The sequence below is a fragment of the Apis cerana genome, linkage group LG11 (genome assembly GCF_029169275.1).
Source record: "Apis cerana isolate GH-2021 linkage group LG11, AcerK_1.0, whole genome shotgun sequence".
NCBI classification, from domain to species: domain Eukaryota; kingdom Metazoa; phylum Arthropoda; class Insecta; order Hymenoptera; family Apidae; genus Apis; species Apis cerana.
The window spans coordinates 15358889-15386735 of NC_083862.1; the positions used below are offsets into that span (position 1 = coordinate 15358889).

General features: G+C 38.6%; 3 protein-coding genes across 12 annotated transcripts in view; 2 read left to right on the forward strand and 1 right to left on the reverse strand.

The window, feature by feature from the left end:
- The window catches only part of LOC107995312 (prohormone-1), a 17956-nt gene extending 11027 nt beyond the window's left edge, over positions 1–6929 (forward strand). For 2 of the 3 annotated variants that reach the window (XM_062082467.1, XM_028665851.2), the window contains exons 2-3: positions 2176–2295; positions 6264–6929. In XM_062082467.1, the coding sequence (XP_061938451.1) occupies positions 2185–2295; positions 6264–6428 (276 nt within the window). In that variant the 5' untranslated portion in view covers positions 2176–2184 and the 3' untranslated portion in view covers positions 6429–6929. Of the gene's footprint in view, positions 1–267; positions 608–2175; positions 2296–6263 lie in introns of those variants that run through there. The other variant, XM_017052736.3, reaches the window with a different exon arrangement.
- LOC107995253 (DNA ligase 3) lies at positions 6914–27735 on the reverse strand. Of its 8 annotated transcripts, none has more exons than XM_062082456.1 (21): positions 27424–27735; positions 24931–25041; positions 19628–19974; positions 18899–19213; positions 11843–12081; positions 11427–11506; positions 11286–11363; positions 11045–11213; positions 10818–10973; positions 10613–10744; positions 10464–10543; positions 10311–10398; positions 10160–10237; positions 9950–10073; positions 9804–9874; positions 9586–9732; positions 9026–9514; positions 8837–8950; positions 8401–8495; positions 7879–7969; positions 6914–7306 (listed from the first exon to the last, which is right to left on the reverse strand). In XM_062082456.1, exons 3-21 carry the CDS (start codon positions 19938–19940, stop codon positions 7160–7162), a joined length of 3006 nt encoding a protein of 1001 aa, XP_061938440.1. In that variant the 5' UTR covers positions 19941–19974; positions 24931–25041; positions 27424–27735; the 3' UTR covers positions 6914–7159. The 8 variants fall into 8 exon arrangements, with proteins under 8 accessions (XP_061938440.1, XP_061938441.1, XP_061938443.1 ...); XM_062082457.1 differs by having other exon boundaries at positions 25008–25041; positions 27424–27733; XM_062082459.1 differs by having other exon boundaries at positions 19628–19986; positions 27424–27733.
- Positions 24304–26337, forward strand: LOC107995300 (uncharacterized). The gene is made up of 3 exons (XM_017052706.3): positions 24304–24444; positions 24538–24760; positions 25102–26337. Exons 1-3 carry the CDS (start codon positions 24304–24306, stop codon positions 25161–25163), a joined length of 426 nt encoding a protein of 141 aa, XP_016908195.1. The 3' UTR covers positions 25164–26337.
- Positions 27736–27847: the final 112 nt, after the last annotated feature.

Below are 27847 nucleotides of genomic sequence, written 5' to 3' on the forward strand. Positions count from 1 at the left end.
AATTGAAAATTGTCACCGCGAGCGCTCGATTCGATTTTTTTCTTATCTCTTATCTCTCTCTCTCTCTCGCTCACTATATAATAAATAATAAAATCGTGCTAACAACGAGAGACTCGTTTCTTTCCTCGTTGCGAGCCGAGGGTCTCGTGGGTCTCGTCGATTCTCGGGACTGATTCGAACGGATCCGAGTTCCGGTTTCATACGTTTATATACACCGTGTTCAGTGGTGTTGTCCCATGGGGAGGGAGGGGAAGAAGAGGAGGAGAAGGAGGGGATTGAGAAGAAAAAAAAGCTTTGATTCGAGAGCGTGGAAATATTAATATCGGTGGTGGACGAAACGCGTGATCGTGGAAAGAGAGTGACTCGTGAGGGAAGGGGGGATGCGGGTTTTCCACCCCCATCGTTTCCACCACCACAACGCCACCGACCCAGTCCCTGTCTCGGATATAAAGTGGTCGCGTGCTTGCAAGCTCAGTCACTCTGTCGCTGAAGCACCGATCCTCGCAAGCACCTTGCTCGCCCAAAAAACCGACCAACCACTCGAGCCAACGACGCAACCCCGATCTGCATCTCCGTTTACAGAACAACAGCTACTCCTTCGAAACAGGTATATTTCTTCTTTATCTTCTTTCTTTATCGCCGATCTTTTGAGTTTCGATTTTCGATCCGAAGGTAATTTTTAATCAGCTTTTTAATCGTAATTTCCATTTTATTTCGATTTTAATCGCTCGTTATAAATGTCGTTATGGATGGTTGTTAAAAGGTATAATAACGTTTCGAATATAATTATATTAATAAATTGTTTCGCTTAAACAAGAGAATGATGGGCAAACGATTCGTTCGATCGAGTTAAATAAAAAGTATTTGCCAGCTTGGGATGGATGTGCAAGCGTGTAGATATAGGCAAGCGTCCATTTCGAGGGAGAGGAAAACCTGTTGCCTGGGGAGCCGTGCAAATTACTCGTCATTGTCTTGCATTGTCTTTGAGGATACATAATACCGCCTATATAACTGTGCTACTTTTCGTTTTATTCGTTTCTTCAACGATGCACGGTCGTTGAATCGACCCGACTATTTTTCGTTTCGGTCGATTAATAAATAGAGAATGGCGGTATTTTAAAAATTGAAGGGGGATTGATATGGTATCACTCCAGGGAATTTCTTGGATGAATTATAGTTCTGTCAATGACAGGTAGAGTGGTTGTCCGTTATTCATCGCGGCAGAATCGAAGTGTCGACCGCGAACGAATAAAACCAACAATTTTGACATTGATCAAAATATTCCATTAACCGATCGATCCACATATCAACGTAAAACCGCATGCAACGTTGTCAACGTTCATCCGCCTAATTTCTCTAAAATACACGTGCACCTATATAAATATATATATATATATATCCCCACCGTTAATTCGTTCCAGAGAAATTAATTCTTCAATCCGGCCGAGATGCGATAAATTTACTTTACGAAAGTGAGAAATTTTCGGCGACCGAATACGAGAGATTGTATTCTCGACAATAGTCTCAGAGGTGATTGTCCGTCCGCGCGAGCAATCATCGATAACCGGTTGAAAAAGGAATAACGCACGTTTCAAGAAATTAACTCTTGCTCCCCTTTCGAATCGAATAATAAAATCGTGCTTTATTAAAATTCATCGGCTTTCATCCGATCGATTCTAGAAAGTAGAGAATCTCGCCTTCTGTATCACCCGCTGTATCAATGGCCTTTCGACGTCGCTTCAATCGTTCGATTTTTCTTTCGAACGTAATCAACGCGGTACGAATCGTCGCCGGATACTTTTAGAGCTTCCCAGCGAAGCGAACTGATGCGAGCGATCGTTACTCGTATGCCATCACGCTATCTCGTGTTATTATCGAAAAAAAACGCGTATCGTGCGCATCGTTGCACGTTGTTAACAGGGAATAGATATATTCTGAATGCGAATATATATATATATATATATATGTATGTAATTTCATGCGATCGAGAGACGGAGGCGTTCACTTGGATATTTTCGCTCTTCTCGTGTCGCATCTTTTTCTCCTTTTTTTCAATGTTTGATATTTTCGAAATCGATAATACGATTTTTTTTGTTAACGAGCGACTATCGTTCGAGGAAAACGGTTTAATTAATCCGGATTGACGAAATGGTTTGTTTTTTCTATGTTACGCAGGATCGAAATATGTCGTCGTTACGAACGGCCATGTTTCTACTCGTCGTTCTGATGGTGTTGATCGACTGCTCAACGGCCATCCCGGCAGCCGACAAGGAACGATTGTTGAACGAGGTAGACGTAAGTAACGAAATCCTTCCCCCTCCCTTTACTCTCGCGATAGTCGTTTGTCAGAACGCTTTTATTTTAATATAAAATAGCACGTAAATAAGGAAGAATATCGTTCGTAACGAGCGACCGGCAACGGTAACATTGGTCGAGAAAATTCCACGTGATCGTTACGAGTCGAGCGAATGACAAATGTGCCTCGTTACCCCTCTCACCCTGCCCTCGATTTTACAACGAACACAAGTCTAAGCTACGAACAACTGTTCGACTTGAACTCGTTTCGAGAAAAAGAAAAAAAAGATCTTTTCCTTCCTCTTGCTCTCTTTCCTTTATCGTTGTATATTTATTTATACATGTCGTCGTATATTTATTTAATAATTAATTCCGATCGATTGACCGCGATTTAAAAAATATAATCGCGATCAAAACCACCGCAGCTTTTGCTACGGAGATTAATTTCCATTTCCGGTTAATCAGTTAATTGCGATCAACCGTATATGGGATGGGACGAATAACTTTTAACATCGCTCTCTATCCATTCACGATTCAATATGATATGTATATTTTTGCGGAATAATTTTTTGGAGAATAGGGGAGAAAGTTTCAAACCTCGAACAAAGAAAGAATAGGAATGAAGAGTTTCGTATTAGAGTCACGCGTCTTTCGAAGAAATGGAAAGAAGTACAATTCCGTCGGAAATTTATTTGGCACACTAGCGCGACGACAGTGAATCGCGTTTTTTTACGATATCCAGAGAGGAGTTTTTTGGTCGTTATTATGCCAACTGTTACCCTCAGACCCGTTCAAACTCTTCGCATTATCCTTCTCCATCCTCGAAAGAATGTTAATAACGGAGTTATCTTTACCTCCGAACAGTCATTTATTCGATTCCTCTTTCGACGTATTAAACTTTCCTACTGTTACATGATTACCGATCGATATACACGATTTTACCGATCGAGTTGAACTCTCTAATTCGAGATCATACGGCGAAATCTTTCAACCGCTTATAATTGAAAGGGAAACCTGTTGCTCTCGACGTTTCAATCTATTTTCTTTTCCAGATATCGAGTTAAAAACTTATCCGTAAATAAGTAAATCTCGCGTGTAATTCGTTTAATTGTTCAATCGTTTCGATTCTCCTTTACTTCGATCACTAGAGAATTATCGAGAGTCGTCTTCTTCGGTCTTTTGTGCTTCTCCTTCTTGAGATTTGAGAGCTGAGAGAGAGAGAGAGAGGGAGGGAGAGAGAAAGGTCTCGTACAGTTAATTCAGAATTGGCATATCAATGTTACCGCAATGGTCGAGTGTACGGGTGACGTTAACTGCGCAATTAACGCTACCTCTGATAATCCATAGATATGGGTTTAATCGCGCGCATCCTCGGGATGATCAAAGACAAAGGATCCGTTTACCATGCTACGCTCGCATAGTTTCAAGCTGGCCTGTCGTCCTGAATTCTGAACCCAGAAATATTACACTGAGATTACTTAATATATATATATATATCTTTCTACACGTGTACAGAATATATACATTTAATCTTTATTTTTTTACCGTCTACGAGTACGATTTTTTTTTTCAATGATAAATCGGATTATTCGTCGAATCCAATATTTAGAATTATTCGAAGAAAAATAATAATTCGCGGAATTGAAATATTTCCAGCGAACAATATAAACGGATATCGTTTCAAAAGAGACAAATTGAATTTCTCCTCCGGCTAAAGGAGATAGAAACGGATAAAGACTCGTGTCTTTTGCGGTGGATAACAAAGTAAATTGCCCGTATAACGAACTTGACTACCGATACTTGCGAGATAATTTCTATTTCAATGAAATTATTATTACTCGCTTTTCACTATTCCTAAATTCGTGGTCAAATTAGAAATTTTGTATTTATTTTATACAAAAAAAAAAAAAAAGGAAAGAAATTGAAACGATGGAAGAAAGGGAAAATGTCCACTCACGTGTCAATATACTTCTTAATCCTTCGTACGAAATATAATTTGTACTCCTGTTGCGTAATTCTTATCTAGATGTTTGAATTGCAAATAGGTTATTGCGCACGGCGTAGGAGAGATTCGTTCGTTTAAGCATTTAAACCGCCCTCGGAATTTACCGTAACATTAGCATACGTATACGTTACGGAGAAATGGGATACGAGATAATATTACGTAAAACAACAACACGCGTATATTTCTCTCTATCGATATCAATTATTCTTCTTCTTCCAACAAAAGGATAACAGCATCTTTCTATTCGAGCAACTTATTAAGCTGCTTTTTTACAATTAGAAATTAGCTTAGAGAAATATCGAAAATAGGTAGATCGTAAGAGGTCTTGGAAAGGAACGGCGATAAATTTGCAGCTGATCCGATAATCGATATCTCAGCGACGGTTGATCCGATTTTACTTAACGTCCGGTTATTGGTCGCGAACGTTTGATTCGATGTTTTTATAAAAAAAGAAAATCCCTAATACCTTTCCTCACTTACCACGCGTTTTTTTTTTCTTAATCATTATACCGTACAAATTGTCTTACGATTCCTTCTCGATCTTTATTTAATTCCAATCGAATTGCTCAATTCTGAATGCAACATCGAAAACGTTTGCGTTACGTTATGCTCGAGCGTTATCTTGAAATTATTATATCCATTAACTCGGTTTTTGGTAATAAAAGGAAAGATCGAGATGGAGATATATGGAACAAGATGGCGGAGAGACGATTCGAGAAGCTTTTTTTCTAATGTTTATGAAAAGGTTGATCGTATACTCTTTCTCCACTGTCTATGCATGAACTGTATATATAACTAAAAATAAAGCGTTGCACTGTGATTTGAATAATGTATATTAACCGGACAAAATTTATTTTCAAATGAATAAAATATGATTGTTTTGATGTAATGTATAATAACTATATATTAAAATTTTAAATCCTCTTTTTACAGATTAAACAAAATATACGTATATAGAACGCAGAGAACTGATCGGTTTCTATGAATTTTTCAAAAAGCATTTCTCAAAACGTTTATTTTAATTTAAATATAAGATAAGTTATAAATTATCGATTAATTTTTTGTTTTTTTTTCGTAAATAAAACTTAAAATTAAGTAATTATTTCATATTGGAAATTCACACAATATAATTATTTGTCAATGATTTTTTATATGTTCCACGTAATAAGAGTCGAATGTACCAAAAGTAGAAATTTTCTACTTTCTTTTTATTATATTAAAGTTAATTTAATCTAACCATTGATATTTATAAATTAATTTTAACCTATCTTGTATTATAATATATATATATATATATATATATATATATATATATATATATATATATATATATATTTCAATTTGAATTGGGAATTTTTTTATTTCTTTCAATGTTTAAGTCGATATGCAGTACGTCTTCTTGCAGTACTTTTTCCATTTTATAATTTTTAGTTTTTATCGTTATTTCGTTAAATTATCATTGTTTAGATCCACATCTATCAGATAATTTATAGAATAGAATTGTCGAGGATATTTTCTAGCAAATAACCAGAACTTTTTTTAATAAACATTTTTTCTCAACATCTGTTTCTTTAGACTACCATTTCTAATTCTGAAGGTCAAATTTATCGTATGTTGTGAAATTCGAAACGTTTTCCTAAGTTAATTGCCTGCCATAACTTTTTTGTTACATTCGCCGCGAAGATATTTTGCGCGGTTACTTAGGACTTCGAATCACAAATATTTATATATTTTCGTATATTTTTGTATACATTCATTATTATTTATCATATTTTTATGTTATATATATTTTTAACGAAACAATAAATTATAACAAAATAGCAGTATTTAGTTTTTAAAAACTAAGTTTCCACATAAATTCAAAACCGGGAAAAAAATAATTTTGTCCAGTTTTTTCCTATTATTCTTATATCATTATTCGCGTTGTCGCGTTGAAACTAATTGTCCAAAGCATTTGTTTCAGTTGGTGGACGACGATGGAAGCATCGAGACCGCTCTGATCAATTACCTGTTCACGAAACAAATCGTGAAACGGCTTCGAAATCAACTGGACATCGGTGACCTTCAACGCAAACGAAGTTATTGGAAACAGTGCGCCTTCAACGCCGTCTCCTGCTTTGGCAAATAGAACGTCGAGTTGTTCCTCCATCATTGTTTCTCTCTCTCTCACTCTTCCCTTCCTCTGTCTCTCCCTTTGTCCAGTGGCTAAGCTTTTAAATAGACGACGAGTGTAGCTCGACGGCACAAACTCGGATTCCCAGTGTTGTCAAATTTGCATCCGCGAGTTTATGAATCTTTAGTAACTCTTTGATCGTATTTCAAAATGTACGTGTCCTTTCGGAGATTGGAATCGTTTTCGACTTGAAAATGTCGCGGATGTAAATTTAGCAATGATCCATTTCCCCGCAATACGCTATATCATATTAACGTCGATATTAAGAAAAGGAAATAGTAGATTGTAGTACGATGTATTGTAATTAAGAGCCTGCGTTAAGATTATAGAGTTTTCTTTTCTCGAGTCGGGACTTTGCGAAGCACGATAATTTCACCTTCTTGCCAATTATACTTTACGTATTTTTAATTAACGAAGGACGTTGTTCAATAAAAGATCCATTTTTTCCGTTCTGTATACGATCGATCTATTTATTTTCCGAATATATCTTGCTATGAATTCCAGTAGCGAAATAAAATATAGAATGTACAATTTACAATTTTCTACGTTTCTTCGTTAAAGCAGTCGAGTTTCGAAGACTCGATTTCAAAGAACATGCTGGGATGCTTTCAAGGAAAAGATAAGTACAAAATACTCCTCGAATATTTCTTCCCAATTCTACGCTATTCCATTGTGTGTAAAGATGGTCATCGATGAGAACAGGGGCAGGAACAATAATTCTCGGCCAGTTCCACCGCGTGCTCTTCCGTCTCTTGAATTTCCAAAGTAGAGGCGGCCGCCTCTACCCAAGAGATGCTCACGTGCCTTACCGTCTTTGGAACATCCTCGAATTCCTGAGAAACGAAGCAGAGAATCGAAGTGAATGTTATTCCGCGGGGATTAATGTTCCTGTTTGCGTTTTACGGATGAGGAGTAATGATATTCCATAGGCGATGGAGAATTATCAAGGAGCGAACGACGCGAGCAATTGGCGTCTACGGTTAACAGAGTTGACAACTTCCACGAGTCGGAAGCCGCTTAATGCCAATGCTAGCACGCTGTAACGATGCCGGTGTTAACCAAGTTTAACTCCGTTATCGAGGCCCCGCTCGTTCTATCCATTAAAAACGCATCCATTAACTACGCGATCGTAAACTTTTTTTATTTCCTTTTACCTAACCTCTAAACCGAGATAAAACGAGTTATTTTCAAGGATTCCACTATCGATCGATATATTTTCTTTTTTCCGTTTTGAGCAATTTTTGCGAGCGATGAATCGCGCATTTCCTTCTAACAAAAAACTTTAAAAATCACGTACGTATCGAAGCTATTTCTCAAAACGATGTTCAAATTAATTGATTTCAACGAACGAACCTTTCTCTTTAGAAAAATATAATGTTTTTTCGTAAAGATAGATTATACGTACGTGAACAGCTGACGATAGAATTTCCTTACAAGGATGAATCATATACGTGGCTGTAGATTTGTCTTCGTCGTTCAACACCTTAGCCCCAAGACTGATATCGATTAAGGAGAATCGATATGTAACCCGATCGCGTTCGAAGTGGTAGACTCGAGAAGCTCGTACGTTCCCCTTTCTCGCGACACAGTCGTTAAGCAACTCGTCTACTTTAAATCCGCCTCGAGGGAGCGTGGTAAGACACGAAAGAAAATCTCGTGTTCCATTTTTCTGTCATGCTACTCTTGCCAACTATTCTCCTCCCCGAGGTGTTACGTACGAGGTTTACGTAAGTATGTTTTCCAAACGCGACCCATTCCACCAGATTCTATATATTCGTGCCAAAGTAATTAAGAAACGTCCCTTAAATCCTAATAGCCGTGTCGATTGAACGACCAATCGAGTTCGAAACTGCGAGTTTGTTTCCAAAGACGGAAACGATAATTATTCAAGAAACTCCTATTCCTTCAATAAGGAATAAAAGGATACGTCTTGAGCATGTTGCGAACGTAATCTCGTTGCTTGCTTTTCTTAAAGCTTGGCGCCAAGCAGATCAGTGCACCCTTTAAAACGCTTTTAGATTTCTGTAAAGAAAAAGAAAAGAAAAAAAACGAAACGATGATGTTGTCACGTTTCGATTTTAGAGGTTAATTTTTTTCGCTATATTATTATACGTGGACATTAATTCATCGAAAAAGTAACTAGCTAAAAATTTCGAATAAAATTACTCTAAGTAATTATTTATTAAAATGCCTTAATAATATTTATTTCTATTCTAGTTATTATAATCGATCCGTTTCTCATATTATCTCGGCCTTCATTTGGCATTACAATTAATTATTATTAATTTTAATTAATTATCGAAGTAACTTTATTCGTAATTTCAAGTATTAAATTTTCTCCATCAATGACATGCGTTTATTACCAATTCGTTGCTCGTTAAATTATGCAACGATTTTGCATCCGACGGAAGACCATCCTTGGGTTTTCGTCCTTCAATCCAATTTAACGGGACTCCTGCAGCGGAATACTCGATGAACTATAAGATATAGGATATAAGGTTAAACGGATAAGATGGTACATCTCATTAAAACATGTAGCGATAAAAACGTACATCCTTATCTACAAAAGCATAATACGTTGCCTTCGTATCCCGTTCGTTGAAAACATTTTTTTCTGCAGCATCGTGCCTTCTTTGATCCTTATTTCTTCCGTTAGATCTAGATCGTGTACGAGGAGAACTGGCTGCTGGCTTTGCGGGAGATTTCTTTGGAGAAGGTGTTTTAATCGTTTTTGAATCCTTATTTTTCCTTATTGGAGACTTTGATCTTTCATCTTCGCGTTTCGCTTTTGTGCTCAAAAAAGATGAATCTTCTTCGCTCGTTTTCCTTTTATCAATTTCTTTCTTAGAAAGAAGAGTAAAATCTATCGACTCGGAATTCTTTTTGAAAAGATTTCGCAATTCGTTTAAAGTGATGGCAAAAGACCAATCTTTATCTGGACGAATACGCGTTACACGTGGAAATCTGATACTAATACCGTCAGCTGTGTGAACACCTTGATTGGTAAACTCTGCCCCAGTTATTTCCCACACCGGTTGTTTCTGCAAATCATAAACGTTTCGTTTGACCTGCTTTTAGCCGAGAATCGAACCAAGTTAAACCCAGATAATACCTTCGGATCCTTTGCAACAAAATCGGGAATCATTGGTTTATTAGCACGTAGCCAACGCGGTACTTTAGTTGGATCCTTGCCTATTTTTATCATATCGAGCTCATCCTGAAGACTTGCCAGGGTTGCATCGTCGTGACCAGTATGTACCTGCATCCAATCAAATTTTAAATTTCGTTGGTGTTAAGCGTACATATATATATATGTACTTAATTTCTTACTTTGGTCACCGTTACCCAGTTGTCATGATCTTCATCATAGCAACCCATGAGGAATATAGACATCATACCTCCTAAAAATCGTGAAAAATGAATCAAATAGAAAAAAATATGCATACGAAGCAACATTGATAAATCGAATAACGAACCTTTGTTCCCTGTACCGTACCATGCGCCAAGCACGACGAGATCTGCACTATCGGCCATTGCACCGTTGTATAAATAATCCTTTTTTACCTTCAGCCAGTGCCTTTTACCCGGTTCATATTTGCTCTACGAATAAAAAGAACGTATCCCTAGAATTTGGGCGTAGCATACGGAATAAATTGGTCATTTTATAAATAACATGCGTTAAATACGTGAATATCTTTGAGGACCAAGCCTTCAAGACCCATTTTAAGAACCTTGGCGATCATTTCTGCTAAATCTTGGGAATTCTGAAATTGTTATTGCTTACAATTTTCTACTTTTGCAATATCGAATTTAACAATTGAATCTTAAATTATTTACATGGATTTCCTTCGTTTCCGAGAGCATTATTCTGTTTTGTATTTCTGTCATTCTCTCCGTTAATATCCGTCTTCGTTCTATCATAGATCTGCGCAAAACGATTTCTTTAGATGCTAAATAAAATACGAACGAGAGAGAAATCGAAAAACTCACTTGTGCAACAAAACATGTCCGTTGTAATAAATACAATCGAAAACGAACAAACAGGCATTTGCATCTTTGAATTCAGCTTTCTAAAAAACGAAACCGAACAGTGATAATTTTCAAGGATTAAAGAGTTTCAACGAGGAGGGTATTCGAACCTTGTGAATGCCTAAGGTACCAAAGGGCAACGGTTTTCCAGTATTGCTATCGATCATGAGAATCTCGGAATCTAAAATCAGATCATCGCCATCTGGAAAAGCTTGTGGAATATAATTTTTGAAAAGATTCACCTGGAACGATACAAAAAAGCGCGTGTAAAACCAATTGGAGGAATAGAAATCGGAACGAAAAAGATTTATTTACTTTATGAGAAAGCACCGGTTTCAAGGATCTGCTAAAGTATCGAAATTCGTCCCCTTTCTTATGCACTTGAACGCGTTCTCCATCATATTTCACTTCGGCCAGCATTCCGTTTGGACATTTCTTCATCGCCATTTCCACGGATTTGCAAGCTTCTGCCTGTTTCATTTTTTAACACACTTTTACGATGATTTACGAAGACTTAAACGAAGAAGATACAAAAGCTTTACCAGCATAGGTAAAACAGGTGTCATCAGCGAAAGCGTAATCTTGATATTGGGAGAATTCGATTCTTGCTTCTTTGATTTCGACGATGGTTGCAAACACCGTTCGATAACGCTGTTCAAATCCCTGGATGTTTGGAAAGCCTCGTAAGCGTCTTCGTGCACCGCGGCCAAACTACGAAAATATGGAATATAGACGAAAAATATTTGATCTAGTTTAATCGTCTAGCTTGCTATTTATACTCACATATGTTTCGGACCAGCATTTATCCTTAAATCATGCTTGATCAGCCGGATTATCATCTTTAGATCGTCCAGAGTGCATCTGAAAAAACGAGCAACGATTTGCTTTCGAAGAAACGACGAAATAGAGGAAAAAATAATTTACCTGGAGATGATGGAACGAAAGTGGCTAACTTGCTCCTCCTCTTTGGTTAAAAGGGACAACTCCTGTAGAAATTCATCCACCTAATGAGGAAAAACAAATTAATGATTACCTAACTTAACCTCTTTGCTTATCTCTATAAATATCAACAAGTCTGGATTACATATTAGATATTCATGTCTATATATTATAGATATTTGAATTTCGAGGATTTTGTTTGGCAATTCAGTTTGAGTTTCGTGGTAATCCGAAAAACATGAAAAAAAAATCCAGCCAGAGTTTCTTTTCTATTTTGGAAGAATACGGAATATTAATACATTTCGATCTTGTCTCGACTATTTATTTTTTTTCCCACACAAAGCGCATGATCCCTCCTGATGTGAATTAATGCAAATCTTCATCTGAGAAATCTGGGTTACCTGTTGAATGGTAAGTACGCTGTTTTCAGCTGGTTTTCGAGCGACGCTTCTCTTGAAAAAGAATCGGATGGTTTCAGCTACGTCTCCTCGGTCGAGATGTTCCAGCATCTCGTCCTCGTCCTCGAGCAGTATACGAGAAAACAGCTTGACCAATTGTTTGCTTTGCAAGTTGTACACCCTCTTCACGGCCCCGGGAAGCAACATTCTGCACCACAGCTTCACGTCGCTTTTAAAACCATCTGAAAACCGTCATCCGATTTAAAAATATCGATTAAGAGTATCTTTAAGTAAACAACACTTTCTTTCGAGAAATTTTCATTCTCAAATCTGAAAAAAGTTAATATCTAGATGCATGGTTTATTATTTAGGATCCCAAGTATCGCCAAGGCTACGCGACAATTGGCGAAAACAAACAAAGTGTTGTTCGATTCGAGTTAAAGAAACGCCGTGGGTCATCTGCTTAAACGGTAAGATAGGAAAGGGACAAGTAAACGGTAAAAAGAGAAAATGGAATCGAGTTGGACGTCGTCCGAAAGAATAATCCACGATCAGACGGGCAGTTATCGTGGCCGCAGTTATCGCCACTCGTAATTTTCCATTCCGTTGTTGCATCTCGATGCGGTTTTCGTTCGTTTCTTTCGACGAAAGCGAAAGGGGGGAGGTGCGAATGCGTCCCGAACTAAAACCTAACCTCCAAATCTCGCGAAGGATGCGATCGAAGAAAGGATCGAAATGCGAAATTTTCGAATTAAGAGCACAAGATCGAAGGCTGCGATGGACATTTTCGTGGAAATTAAGCGACGACTTTCTTTGCATCCAAGGAGTCACATCATCATTGCAAAACAGTTGCAATCGTTATCTCAGCATCCGTAATATTTACTTGTGATGAACGATACCTTTTTCTTTTTTTTCAACGGTCAAATTTTTTCTCCTCTTCCGATCTGTTCCGTGAAAACGAAAAATAAATTCTGTATCTATCTCTAGATCGTTCGCTTATTTTTTTCATTCATCTCATCACGGATTACGCGCTCAATATCGAAATACGTGGGTTACGAAAGATATATCGCGTATATAAAGAAAAAAAAACACATACACACAAAAAATTGACGTCTTAACCCCGTTACAGGGTCAAACGAGGCGGAGCGGAAATGAAAATTTCGTTTATCTTTCTGTTAGGTTTTCGTAGGAGATTGAGGTTCAGAGAGAGAAACTGAAATTGCAACCGAAATTGTTTCGCTCGTGCGAGTTTCGTAACACGCGTGTATCCAATTCTATCGCAGAAAATTAATTAGAGATCCGATGCCCCGGAGTCCCTGACCCCATTATCATCCGAATAAAATACCCTATAAAAATACGAAATTATCGCGGTGTTTACGTTGCGTGTGCGCGATACCCGATGCACCACCTTGTCTCGAGATCGATTGTTCCTCGATATGTATCCTCGATCCGTTCTAACGAGATTGGTCGATTGCATATTTCTTTCACTCATCGATCGATTCATCGAACGTATATGAAATTCTCTAACGGTTCTCGAATACCAAAATTGGGTATTAAAAAAGTAACTTGTTAAAAATAAAGTTATTCTAAGTATAATTATTTATTAAAACGCTCGAATACCATTTAATCGTAGTTATTATAGTCGATCCACTTTTCGTATAACCTCGACCGTTCGACGCTACATTTATTCGCGATTATTATTACGTTTTGAACAATAAATTATCGAATTAACTTATCGAAGTAAGTTTACTCGTAACCTCACTATTAAATTTTCCCCATCATTGTCGAGTGGTGTTCACTGGTGAAGTCTCGCAGAAGGACAACACAGGGACAAGAGGAGTGTCTTTCGCTAGAACCGTCTTCCCCACTTCGGACGCTTTGTTGACAAACCTGACACCACACGGTACATAGTAGTAAGAAGAGGTTATACTTGGAATATTCAAAATCGCAAAAATTTTCATTTATAAAGTTACATAAGGATAATCGAAACTATTAATTATTTCGACATATATCGATATCTATTCGTACAATTATTATCTTAATCACTCGAATACGAAATTACATTTATAAATTAAACTATCATTACGAATCGTAATCAGTCTAGACGTATTGAGAAATAGTGAGAAATAAGAAGTTAGAATTCTTTGGATATTACGTCTGATGCATTAAATACAGATCGTCGAAATGTGTGTGAAAATAGGCGTTTCCTTCCAAAGACTTCTTTCCATCACTGAACAATAAATAGCTCTCTCGATCCATTCTCTCAGACCAGAGAAATGGAAAATCACCGCGATTTGGTTGTAAAAGTTGTAAAATAATCGGGATACGGGAGAAAAATACAGGATAAAGACATAAAGAGAATGGGTGTTATCGATCGAACGGGGAATTTAATCACCGAAAAAATTCAACGGTTGCACGTCTATTGTGCGATAAATTATATCCGTGTCACGGAACAAACCTTCTTTTTAATAATTCCTTCGAGAGAGAGAGAAAGAGAAAAAAAGAAAGAAAGAAAATATAAGATAACTTCGACGCACATTTTCGATTCGATTTGGAACATCGATAAGACGAAGCTAGTACATATATAGTCTCTCTAAACAGTTATGAATCATTACCTACGCAGTAAGATTACGCAACGCGGAAATCGCAACGAAGAAACGATATGTATCGATTCTCGTGATCGAAAAAATATGGAAGGAGGAGGGGGGGGAGAAAAGAAAAAGGAAAATTTGCAGGAATTCTATCCGAAGGGTTACGAAACACACCAGCTACAGTTCAATAATGCAAATATCTTTTGCACGCATTTAACAAGCGCATCTCGTAATTCCTTGTTCCAAGTGAGAAAACAAACGATGGTATTAATTCCGGGAACCGTGCGTACGATCTAACACATATATATGATCGATCTATATCGTTTCTTACGCTTTTACTCGAACGTTGCATCAGGCTCGAGGATCGAATTATCGAATTCCTTTCGTCGAAAGAAGACGAAATTACCGCTCGAATCTCCAACGATTCGAGGAAGAAAGGAAAAAAAAAAAAATTAAAGAAAATGGAGGAAAACGTTATCGAAGGAGGCGGCGGCGAAAAATTTCACGCGCGAATTGCGTTCGATAAGAGATTAAGGATAAGTCGGGCGCGTTCCCGTAGTGTGTCGCAAGATCGAGCTCGATCGATAACTCGTAGGGAGATGATTATTGTTTGACCTCTCGCACGCGCGTCCCTCCGAAAACCGCGATCTCGGAAAGGAAGAGGAGAAGGGAATAGAGAAGAGAGATAACGAGGTCGATATAATACGACGAAATAGACGAAAAAATTACGCGATTCGACCGACGGTCGGTCGAATTTTTTTTCTTCTTCTTCTTCTTCTTCTCGTTTCGAAGCAATCGTGCGATTACGATTATTGCGAGTCCCAAACGAACGAAGAGGAGGCAAATAAAAGCTCGGTCGCAGCAAAAGCGGAGGTGACTTCATACGTTTAGATTAAAGAAGAGCGCGGTAATTAATGATCGATTGGCCGAAGGAAACGCGAGAGAACGATAGAGAGAGGTCACCACCAAGATACCACCAATCGTACAAAGTGTAGTTCCGCGGACGAACGATAACGCAGCTTCGCTTCAATGAGATTTTCCACGGGTTACGCGAAAGAAGGTTTTATATATATATATATCCTTCTTTTCTCTTCATCCCCCCTAATTCCGAGGAGAGTGCAGGAGAGCTCATAATCTTACATTTTTTTCTTTTTTAATTCTCGAAACAATTTTCTGCTCGTTTACTTTTCGTGCATGATTATCGTGGGCATTAACCCGTTGAAAAAGTAACTAGTTAAAAATAAAGTTACTTTAAATAATTACTTCATATAAAATGCTCGAATAATATTTTACTTGCGATTATTATTGCGTAACTTTATTCGAAACTCGAGCTATTAAATTTTACTGATCGTAGGTTAGGTCGCGATAATGGCTGAGCGACGAAAACGAAGGGATCGGAATTCGAAGGAAATGGCGCGAAAATCGAATTAAGTTTCTAGGAAAGTGTTCCAATTTTCAACAATTGGGTCTCTTCCTCTTCCGAGAAACTGCAAACTGTGCGTGCGAATGCACAGGATGGATAGACCCGGTGGCACGTGGCGGAGCGCAGCGATGCCCCGATTCGAACACCGAAACGGGCTGCTGCTGCTGCTGCTTCTGCTGCTCGATGGAATTCCGTTCCTATTCTCCTCATCATCGTCGAAAATAGAGCTACCGCGCCATTTAGACGCGCAAATCGCTTGGTACAATGCCGGTATTCTTCCTTTCCCGATGCCCGATATTTCCACTTGGCCAAAACGAATCGATCCGCGGATTCTTGATAGAGATACCGAATTAGAACCTGTTGCGTCTATTTATATACCCGATATCGAAGAATTTGTTTCGCGTAACAAGTGTTTCATCGACACGTCTCACGGTGGTTCGAGTATATTAACAAAAATTCACTTAAAATATAATTCTTTCGATACAACATATAACAATTATAACGTTAAAATTTTAAATCTTCTTTTTTACAGATTAAACGAAACATAGGCAGAAAACTAATCGATAATACTGATTATATTTCAGTAATTGAGGAATATTCTGTAAATTTTTTAAGAATTGAAAATTATTAAGTTGATTCATATTAGAAACATTCATGCAAACGATTTCGTTCCACGAAATTTTCTACTTTTTCTTTTATATTAAAATTAATTCAATCTAACCGTTGATATTTATGAATTAATTTTAACTTATCTTACATTATAATATATATATATATAAAATAATATTCCTAATTTTAGATGGCAATTTTTTTATTCCTTTCAATGTTTGAGCGATCAGTATACATATCAGTATACGTATGTATTTTTATAATATTCTTTTCATTTTATAATTTTCAGTTTTATCGTTTTTATCGTTAAATTATTTCGTTAAATTATCCTTATTCGTCAACTATTTAGGCCCATATCTGGTCCACATCTATCGGATAATTTGTAGAATAGAATTGTCGAGGATATATCCCCTAGCAAATAGCCATAATTTCTTTTTTTAAATAAACATTTTTTCCTCAACATCCGTTTCTTTAGACTACCGTTTCTAATTCTCAAGGTCCAGTTTATCGTACGTTTGTGAAATTCGAAACGCTTTCCTAAGTTAATTGCCTGCCACAACTTTTTTGCTACGTCCGCCGCGTAGATATTTTGTGCGGTTACTTAAGAATCACAAATATTTGTACATTCGTATATTTTTTTATATATCGATTATTATATTTTGTCATATTTTTATATATACATTTTCAACGAGAGAAACACCATCGTTTTGTAAAAATTAAATCTTCATATAAGTTCAAAATCGAGAAAAAATAATTTCGTTACCTCCTATTATTCCAACCATTGTGTCGTATCGAGTTTGGCAAATCCGATTGCGCGGCACACTCGCGCAGTTTCTTTCTTTCTTTCTATTCCTATTTCCCCACACTCTTCTCTGTTGCTGCTTAGAGACGATTACTTGGAACGAGTAATTAAGCGCGATCCAACCTTGAAAAAAATTTCTCTCTCGAACAATGATACCCGTCTCGTGTTGATTTATTATTATATCCGAAACGAGTAGAGAAGAGATAAGCGCCGCGTTTGCGCTAAATATCCTTGCTCTCGACGGGATTTTACTCGAATGGAAGAACTCGCGGTGTATTTACGTCCATTGAAAAAGAGGAATCGTGTTACTAGATCGACGGCCGCGGGAAGAAGCGACGTAAAAAAAAAAAAAAAGAAAAAAAAAAAACGATAGAGGAGAATTCGCGTTTTTCGCGTTCATTTCGTCGATTCTCGAAATATCAAAGGCGAGGTTGTGGTCTCGTTTATCGATAACGGTTAATTGCTCCGGGGCCAATAAATTCCTCTCCTCTTAATTTTCAATCTCTAATCAAATGATTAATTCCAACTCGCCAATTTCTCGAGGCTCCTCTCCTCTCGAGGAGATGACTTTTTCATTCTGCCCAAAAATAAAAAAGAAAAAAAAACAACGAGCGAGAAAGAGAGGTTATCGTAAATGATATAGCTACGTCACTTTGCTCGACAGATCGTCGTATTGAAAATCGAATCGCGATCAAGCCCCCCGTGAAAATCTCGAAACTATCTCGATAAAAGGAGAGGCGTGGAGGGGGGAGAAAAAAGATTAATTGGAGGTCGCGAAATCGAACGCGTCTCCTCATTGTTGTGATTGACAATGGGATAGAGAGAGAGAGAGAGAGAGAGGGGAGACGCGAGTCTAGCGCGCGATAATCTAGCAGGGGAGGGAAGAAAGAGGCGCATGAAGAAAGAGGGAAAGAATGGGCGAGCGTCTGGAGCCAAGCTGGCTGCACGAGAAGGGGCTCGACACCGCGTCTACGAACCGAACTTGATTAGGTGGGGACAGCTGAGCTTATAAGACACCAGAGCACCAACCTTCGAGACTAATAGTCGCGAAACGGTGAATGTGTAGTGAACCACCTAGCCTTCACGCTTTCCGCGAAACAACTAATAACAATAATAATAAAGAACAACGATAATAATAATAAAAAAAAAAATAATAATAAAGGAACAACAAAAACGTTCATTTTCCCTTAAAAAGGAAAAAGAATCAGCAACGAAAAGTGACGAGATCATCATCAGTGATAACGTTGGATGATATCACGAGACGATAAATCGTTTTCAATCGAGCTTTTTTCTCCCGTGACTGACGACAAGATCGAAACATCGGCAAAAAGGGAAAAGCATAACAACCGAGAGACTTTCGAATAGTCGAGTAAGTATATACGTGCATACATACACATACGCATGCGCGCGCACGCATACAAACACAAACACATACACACGCTCGTTCGCTCGAGATAGAAAAATGGATGATCGAGAAATATTCATAGACCGATCATCGTCGATTCATTTCATAAAATCAGATAGACGTCGAGGATACCAATAATAAATCGAATCAATTCAAGCAATCCGAAAAAACGAAAGAGTGATTTTCGTTCGATTTATTGTATTAATTTAGCGATCGAAGCTGAACTCACCACCTTCGGACCCTTTGCTGAACATCCTTTTCAAGACGGCCGTTTTCTCGGTGTACGCGTCCTCTCTTGCCACGTCGTTGCAAACACGTTGAAATTCCTTGAACGAATCGTCCTTCGTCGCTCTTTTCTCCGGGCTCCTGGTCGCCGAGGAGCTATCCGTTTCTTCCTCCTCGCTCGAAGATATCGAATCCTTCTTCTCCTTCTCCTTCTCCTTCTTCTCCTTCTTCGTTTTTTTGCTCAGAGAAGGATCGGATTCCGTGCCAATCTCACTTTTGCGCTTCCTCGCCTCCACCCCTTTCCCCTTAGGAGTGTGATCTGAAGAAAAGAAAAATAGAGAAAGAAATGTCTCGATAAATAAATTATACAATTTGTATATTCTCGAATTAAATTTTCAATGTATATTGTTGTACATTGTTGTACTGTTTCGAATTCGATCGAATTAAAAAAATGTTCGTTCGCGACGCGACAGAGATATTTTCGAATTTCTTTATCGACCGGTCCTTCGGTATATATTCTATTATTTAATTCGAGGAGAGAAAGATGAAACGAGAAAGACTCTCTCTCTCGGGCGTGAAATTTCTTTATCGACCGGTCCTCCGGTTTTACTTATTCTCAAGTCAATTATTTAATTCGAAAGAAAAATGAAGAACGAGAAAGATTCTCTCTCGTCTCTCGGGCGTCGAGATCACCGATGGAGGGAGAGGGGGGAGGGAGAAAGAAGATTCTTACTCTTCGAATTCTTTTCGAACTCTTCGATCATACGAAGCACGATCGCCTTGTCCTCCTTGCTCAGATCTTCCCACCCGCTCACGTCCTCCGCAGGATCGTCTATCTTCTTGGTGGTGGCTCTCTGTTTGGCGAACACCTCGAACAGGCAGGTCAGGTGATGCCACGCTTTCATCTTGCCGTCCGTGAACGGATTCGCGACCAATTTGGCGATCCTCACCGTGTCCTTCTCTATTGGACACTTGCACTTCTTGCATTTGGCCCGCCCACTTTTCGCCCTCTCCACCGCGAACAGTTTCTCCTCGTCGTTCGACATCCTCCTTCGCCCCTCCTCTTCCCGGAAAGCAAACCTAGAGAGCAAACTGATAAAATCACAAAATAAAATCTATCTGTCTATCTATTTATCTATCCCTCCTCTTTTTTTCCAAATTAAAAGTAAACAGAGGGACGAATTGACATTGAAAGGAATCGCGTAGAAAAAAAATGTTCGATCCACGTTTCGAGCGTTGAGGAGTGCAGGTAAACGGTTCACGGGACGTGAATGGTTAGTGGTCCGCGTCAAGGATCGGGCGGACGCAACGCTCTTCGAAACTCTCGATAAGATCAGAGGCAAGATTCGTAACGATAATACGAATAATAGGGAGAGAGAGAGAGATTTGTGCGGAGGGATGTTGGTGTACAATATACGTTTGACATTTCCAGTCCAATTGCATTTAATCTTAGAGGAGGAATTCGCACCGATCTTACGAATCCTACCACGTTGATTCCCCTTGCAAAGCGAGAATTCGCATAGAGGATAATTCCTCAATTACTTGTCTGCTTATTATTATCATTCAATCGCTATATATATAGCGAAAGAAATTTTACATGCTCGTCTCGGTATTCTAATAGACGAAGTTACGAAGTAACTTAAACATAATTTGTTTCAAAACGTAATAATAAACAAATTACGAATAAATAAGGGGTATTGTTAACTAATTACTTTTTTCAACGGATTAAACTAACTTTCATTCTAATATATATATATGTTTTCTTTTCCGCAGAACGTCGCGATTTATTAAAATTGCACATTTTCATTTTCTTTTCTATTCAAGATCGTGTCGCGGTTACGCGAAACGAAGGAGAAGGGAAAAGGAGAATGGCCATGAAGGATGCGTTCGAAGAGGCGCAAAAATATCGGCGGTTGTTGTTGTTGTTATTGGTCCGCCATTTTGCCGGGCGTGCGATTTACCGAGATGCGTGGAAAAAAAGGAAGTGGGGGGGAGGGGGAATCGGAGGCTCGGATAAGGAGAGACCGTTAATTGAACGAGACCGATAAACGGTTAGGGGGCAGTTATCGTCCGTTAACGAGGCGATTGGTCGACATCGATGTCGTCGTATCGAAATACCGAAGTCAACCGCGGTGGGAGATCGCGTGTCTAATTATTCTCTCTCTCTCTCTCTCTCTCTCTCTCTCTCTCTCTCTCTCTCTCTCTCTCTCTCTCTCTCTCTCTCTCTCTCTCTCTCTCTCTCTCTCTCTCTCTCTCTCTCTCTCTCTCTCTCTCTCTCTCTCTCTCTCTCTCTCTCTGTGTGTGTGTGTGTGTGTGTGTGTGTGTGTGTGTGTGTGTGTGTGTGTGTGTGTGTGTGTGTGTGTGTGTGTGTGTGTGTGTGTGTGTGTGTGTGTGTGTGTGTGTGTGTGTGTGTGTGTGTGTGTGTGTGTGTGTGTGTGTGTGTGTGTGTGTGTGTGTGTGTGTGTCCTCTCCGTTTCCACGCTAGTCAACAACTGTCCGCCGGCCCCCTCTCGCCCGCTCTATGAAAACAAATTACGAGATTTCTATTTACGATCATCATCGAAAACGGCCGAGCGCTCGTGTCCTCGATTTTCGAACAAGCTTCTCTCGCTCTCGGTCTCTCTCTCTCTTCGCATCTCTTCCTCCCTTCCCTTCATTTTTCTTAACGCTTTATTGTTATTATCGGTCGAGACGCGAAATCGAAATCTCGTTTTTGAGATTTTTTTTTTTTTGCGAGCAAAGCACCCGAAAGAAATTTTGCTCACTCATGTAACGCGATATTTCGACAAGTTTGGAAGTTACGAAGTCGAAGATTAATTTGTTTTGTTTTCGAAACGATGTAATAATATTACGAATTACGAGTTACGAATGTTATTCGAGCGATTCGATTATTAATTTCAACGACTCTGAATTAAACTGAATTTGCAAAACGAAAGAAGGGCGAGCGCGGGGGCACGGCCTTAAACGGTTTCGAAATTTTTGTTTTCGCGAAAACAGTTGGTTACTTTTTCCACTTTTTTTCGAGAAACATTTCAATTTTGGAAAAATATTCAAATATGGGAATCGGATCGAATAAATCAAGATACGCGCGACATTTTCATTTCGCGGAAAAATCTAACGAGCGCATCTTCATTAACTTTTCTTTTCCTTTTTTTTCTTTTTTTTTTCTTTTTTCCATCGTCCCACATCGACACACGCGCAGACAAATGTCACAACGTCGAAACATCTATATTTTTCTTCCTCCCGTCGTGAAAAACGAGAAGATCCTCGGAAATAGAGATAGGCTCGATTCGTTCGCTTTCTCTCGGCCCAGCTTGCCGGAAATAAAATCCTTGAAAATCCTTATTGCGAGAAACGTGCGAATAGCCGAAGCGGTAGAAACGCGTTAACGAGAAGAGGCTTGCCTCGGTCGGTAATTAATCGATCCTCCCTCCCTCCTCTCCTCCTTTACGCGCGCGTATCGATTCGAATTTTCTCGAATCGTGAAGAATCGGTGAAGATCATCGCCGTATTCTCCGAGGCTGACGTCAACTTCGACGCAACGAACAGCGATATAAATTCGCAACGTGTGAAAAAAAAAATATCGAAACATTCGCGTCAATCTTATATAGATCGATATAAAACGACGAAGGAGGGATTCGAAAACGTATCGCGCAACGATCCCAAGTTTATCAATTTCGAACAAATTTTCGCACAACGAGACCCGACGGGATCGAGCGAGAAGAATTTTTCCGAGCGAGAAGAAATGGGAGGGGGAAGGCACGTGGGCGTAGTTCGTAGTTCGGAGGGATCTACCTACAGGTGGTAGGAGGTGCGGTTAGGGCGGCGGGCGGCGGAGGATCCCGCTCGGGTATAATAGAGGGTGCAACAGCCCTCCTCGGCTCACTTCGCGGCCACGCATCGAAAACTCCAAGTCGTCCAAAAATTCGACGATATTCCAACGGGTATTTATCCTTTGCCGTTCTCCTCCTTCTTTCGATATATAAAATAAGGATCGTTGTTCTGGGAAAAAGAAAACAAGAAAAGAATCTTCCTTCCTTTACTTGTCACGCTCGTAACGTAATTTATCGTTATTACGCGAATCGATCGATCGAGCGCATCATCATCTTCTTCTTCAACTCGCGCGAATCGATTGCTAATCGTTTTGTTTACCAGCGTTTACCATTCGACGCGCGATAATAACCGTGAACCGCGACCCCCTGCGAATACGCGGCACACACACGCACACACACGCGCGATTCAACTGCGTCGTCCATCCATCGAGAAAGAAAGAATCGAAGCGATCGAGCTTGGTGGGATAATCTTCGTTATCTCTTCTTCCTCCTCCTCCTTCGTATTATTCGTAGTTATAACAGGTCCAGGTTTCACATTTTCGATGCCGACACATCCAGGGAATAATCTCGGATTATTCTTATTTTCTTTCGAACGAGATTTGAAAGAAGTTTTCTTCGAAGGAGAGAAATCTTGGGAGGAGGTGTAGGAGGAGGAGGAGGAGAAAAGAAAGGAAAGGTGAATGGTAAAAGCGTAATTGTACTCGTACCCCTCCCCCTCCCCTTACCCGTTCGAACACTCGGCTGCCCATTCGGATCGGATAAATCGGCTGTTTCGTTTTGAGTGAATGAATTCACGCGCCGTTTCTCCTCGGGTCATCGAGGATTATCCCTTACCTCGGCGATAAGCGGCGCTCGTCCGAGGGGCAGTTGAGGAAGAGGGACGGCAGTTGGATAAGATTACGCGAGATCGCAAACAAGAGGGCCGAAGTGTACACACGAATATATGACGAATCCCGATGTACACCCGTCCGTACGCCAATTTTTTTTCTTCCTCCTCCTCCTTCTCCTTCCCGTTATGCCAACGCGCAAAAATGATAGATATATTAGAGAGCGTGTATTATTGGGGGGAGGGGGTGGACGAGATTCGATACGATCGTGTAAACGAGAGAGAGACATCGGTAGAGGAAGGGGGAGGAGAGGAGCGAACGACGAACGCTGCTACCATCTTTGCTTTTAACGCGGGTAACACGGTTAACTGCGGTATTTTCCTATTAATAAATAGATTTGTTTGGGTTCGAGCCGCGATAAAGGGTTAATAAACGGGGCTAAATAAACGTCAAACGCGATTCCGCGATGTAACGCCAAGGTTACAAGGCTTCGAACAATCGAAGGGACAATTGGCGGGACACGTTTCTTTTTCTTCTGAAATGCGCGCCATCTCTCGAGTCCGTTACACATTTCACTTTTGAAAAATTCCCGTACGTTACGAATCGCGTGGACGAGAAAGATTAAATTACCTAGGTCCTTCTCTCTCTTTCTCTCTCTCTCTCTCTCTCTTTCTCTTTCTCTCTTCGAGTCGACTAATTTCAGTGGCGATCGTTTTTTGTTTTGCAGCGATAAAAAGAGGACCGAGGGAATGACGGGAAGGTCAAGCGCGAAACGAAGGACGGCTCTGTGTCTGTTGGCACTGTTGTTGTTCTTTCGCCTCTCAGCGTCGTCCGTCGTCGGGGAACCGATCCCGTCCGAGTACTACGGCAAAACCTCGGACAACGACTTCGTAAGCATTTTCTATTATTTCTCCTTATTTTTCTCGCCCATTATTCTCACTCATTCGCCTCATTCGAATCGTTTGCACGTGTATAATCGGCAGATATTGCTCAACAAGCTGAAGGAGTTGTTCGAGGAGAAACAGTACGTCGCGGAACGGGAGAAAGAGTTGGACAAGGAACGTATGAAGATCCAGTCGATAATAATGGAGGGGAAGGAATCGGAGATACAATCAGATTCGGATTACTACGCTGAGAAACTACCGACACCGAATGCCGTGGTTAGACAAGAGCCGCAGCATTCCGGCAAGCGTACCATGATCAGCTGTGAGTAGCAGTCCTCCCTTCGCCACTTCTCCTTTCCGTTCCATCTTACACTTTCAATCTCTCGAAAAAGTTGAGAATGCTGAAAATAACGCTAATAATTTCGCGAATTAAGGATCGAGAGAGAGAGAGAGAGAGAGAGAATGATAGAGCGATCGATTGGGCCAATTGACTTTTGATTCGATTCGTTGCGTCATATCGTCAACGACATCGTCCATCGTTGAAGGATAAGACGATAATTGATTGATACCGTCTCTCCCATATTTCTTCCCAAAAATGTCTTCCTAAAAAAAAAAAATTCAAAATCTCGTGACGCATTTATTCATTCTTGAATTATTGTTTAGATATGACGTTGTGCCACTTCAAGATATGCAACATGGGGCGCAAGCGACAATTTCATAAGTAAAAAAAACAAGATAAACGAAATGGTTGGCGGATGATGGGCCATGGGATCGAGAATGGTCGAGCCTCTTGCGCGGTGCACCCTTTACCTCGAACGAGAGACGCGAAAACAGAGGAAACGGAGGAATTTCCATTCCTCGAATGGAATTCATTGGCTTTTCAAATTCTCTATTCGATCAAAAAAAAAAAAAAAAAAAAGAAAGAAAAAATCCGACTCCGATTCGGCGCCTTCCACGCTCTTTCCAACTCTTTCGAAAATCCGTTCAAAAAACCACTTAAGGCTCGTCACATTTGTCAGTGTGAAGCGAGGAAAAGTTTGACGATCGGCGGGGCCGATATTTTGTTACAGACGATATATTTTTCGTTCTCGTATCGAGGTACGCGAATTGATCGTCAATTATTATCTTACGATCGATTTACGAGCGAACCCTGATCGACGAAAAGATATTGGGGATACGAGCGAATACGCACATATTTCACCAGTATCGTTTAATTCGATCGAGGACACTGCATTCGCGACTCGACAATTGTTTTTTTACGTATTCGATATAATTTTTCAATATAATCGTATTCAATATATAATTGAACAAAAACGTAATAAAATTTCTCGATGATCAATTCATATTCCAGAATTTGTTCGAAAACGAAATTAAGAGGACGAAAAAGAGACGAACGAACGGAAAGAGAGAAAGAGAGAGAGAGAGAGAGAGAGAGAAAACGAAAGAAAAAGAGTGGAGTGTCCTCGACGAGCCATCGATAGAAAATCGAAATGGCGAATAGGTATTTATTCGTTAGGTTTAAGCGAGAAGGGTGCAAGGGCCGAGGCTCAAATGTTCTCGAAACTGTTTTTAAAGTAATATATACGTATATTGAAAAGCAAGAAAATGAGATTATCACAGCACGTACAACTATAAAAAAAAAAGCATTATTCTTCTAGTTAGCGAAAAATTTGTTACGATACTCTGCTACCCGTTTCTTTATATGTATATTCAAGTTCAAACATATTCGTAAATAGAATGTAAACGTTGCTATATGTCAATTATGATTTACGACTCTTTTTCCAATCGCACGCATTTTGACAAAATTTCACCACTCTACCTTTCCTATCCTACGATTGTTATCGGAATAAAAACGAATGATACTTTTGATATAAAAAAAAAAAAAAAAAAAAGCAACAAGAGGACGAATAAAAGGAAAGAGAAATGTACGTCGACGATCTCAGGAAAAAAAACAGAGACGGAAAAAGAGAGGCCGCCTGCACCCTTCGTTATAAATTATTTATAATCGTTTCGGAAAAAGAAACGTACCATGTTTTTATCTAGTTATTTTATGTATCCCTTCTTATTTATTTAATCCCGATAAATTCGTTACTTTTTTAGTAGCTCTTCATCCTGAAAATGCATCGTCGTTTACTCCAAAATATTTTATATCTGACTAGCATTCTATTGATCGTTTTTCTACTAATTTATTTTTATTTTTTTCTTTTATTTTAAATATATTCTACGTGCACTTATGCCAAAACTGTCGTAAATCATTTCTTTGTAAAATCTTAATCTTCTCTTGTACAATACTACTATAATTATAATATTTAGAAATGTATCTAAATCTCTTATCTTCAAGTTTAATCAAATTTAACCATATGTTTTCGCCTTAAATCGCGCAAGAAAAATTTGCGGGAAAAATTAATAATCTTCCATCATTGTGATTCCCAATAACAATGTAATACAACAATAAAACAAATAAAATAATAGCAACATAATAAAAAGCATAATTATACGAGCAGTATGTATACGTGAACTTATTATTTCTATTGTCTCGAAATGAATCAAAACTCCAAAATTTTTTAAATATCGTGACAACGAATATTTTTCTCATAATGATAAAAAGTGCTCTATTTTCGAACCATACATTGGTCATTAACGAATAAAAGTATAAAATTATATGTATTTTTTATTTATTTAATATGTAAATATGAACTACTATTAAATTTTCGTAAAGAGAAATAAAACACGTATATATAATGCTGTGCAAAGTACATACATGTGCTCAGTCACGTGAGATAATAAACGTAACAAATAATTATGTAATGATAAAAGTTGCGTTACATTATAACGTATATCCCGTAATGTAAAAGCTGACGATTCATCAATACGATTATATATAAACAGATCAATAATAAAAAAACAATAATTTGAAGTAATAATTGACATAACCTCAAACTATTTTTTGATTTTTATAATTAAATTTTAAAATGAAACACTTACCAGTAATCGTATATCCTTTATATTCTTACAATTTTTTAGATTCACTCACGACATGATAGAAATAATTTTATAAATCAAAAAAATCTCACTATTATTCAGAAGAATCACAATTAAATTATATCGAATACATTTTTCCTATAGACTATAATTATTTTCTAAAATATAACATTTACGTTTTTTGTTATCATATATATCAAATAATATTAGTAATATATTTATGTAATCACAAAATAAATAAACAACAAATAAATATCACATGTTCGAGACACTGAAATATTCGAGACTACTCTGCCCACTGTACATTTAAAAACTAAACTAATAATACGTAGCAAAAGGCATACGATTTATCATTCATAGATAATACAGAGTTACAACAACTATTTCTCATTCGTTCTTAATAACGAGTAATAAATACATCAAAATA

Bases quoted from the DNA above. Each gene is read 5' to 3' on its own strand.
- LOC107995300 (XM_017052706.3), top strand. From the start codon at position 24,304: ATGACGGGAAGGTCAAGCGCGAAACGAAGGACGGCTCTGTGTCTGTTG. The intron at 24,445-24,537 runs GTAAGCATTTTC...TATAATCGGCAG, and splicing joins AAACCTCGGACAACGACTTC to ATATTGCTCAACAAGCTGAA. The intron at 24,761-25,101 runs GTGAGTAGCAGT...ATTATTGTTTAG, and splicing joins CAAGCGTACCATGATCAGCT to ATATGACGTTGTGCCACTTC.
- LOC107995253 (XM_017052643.3), bottom strand. From the start codon at position 23,544: ATGACCCGAGGAGAAACGGCGCGTGAATTCATTCACTCAAAACGAAAC. The intron at 10,544-10,612 runs GTTCGAATACCC...TTCGTTTTTTAG, and splicing joins GTACCTTAGGCATTCACAAG to AAAGCTGAATTCAAAGATGC. The intron at 8,496-8,836 runs GTAATAAACGCA...TTTTCTTTACAG, and splicing joins ATTTAACGAGCAACGAATTG to AAATCTAAAAGCGTTTTAAA.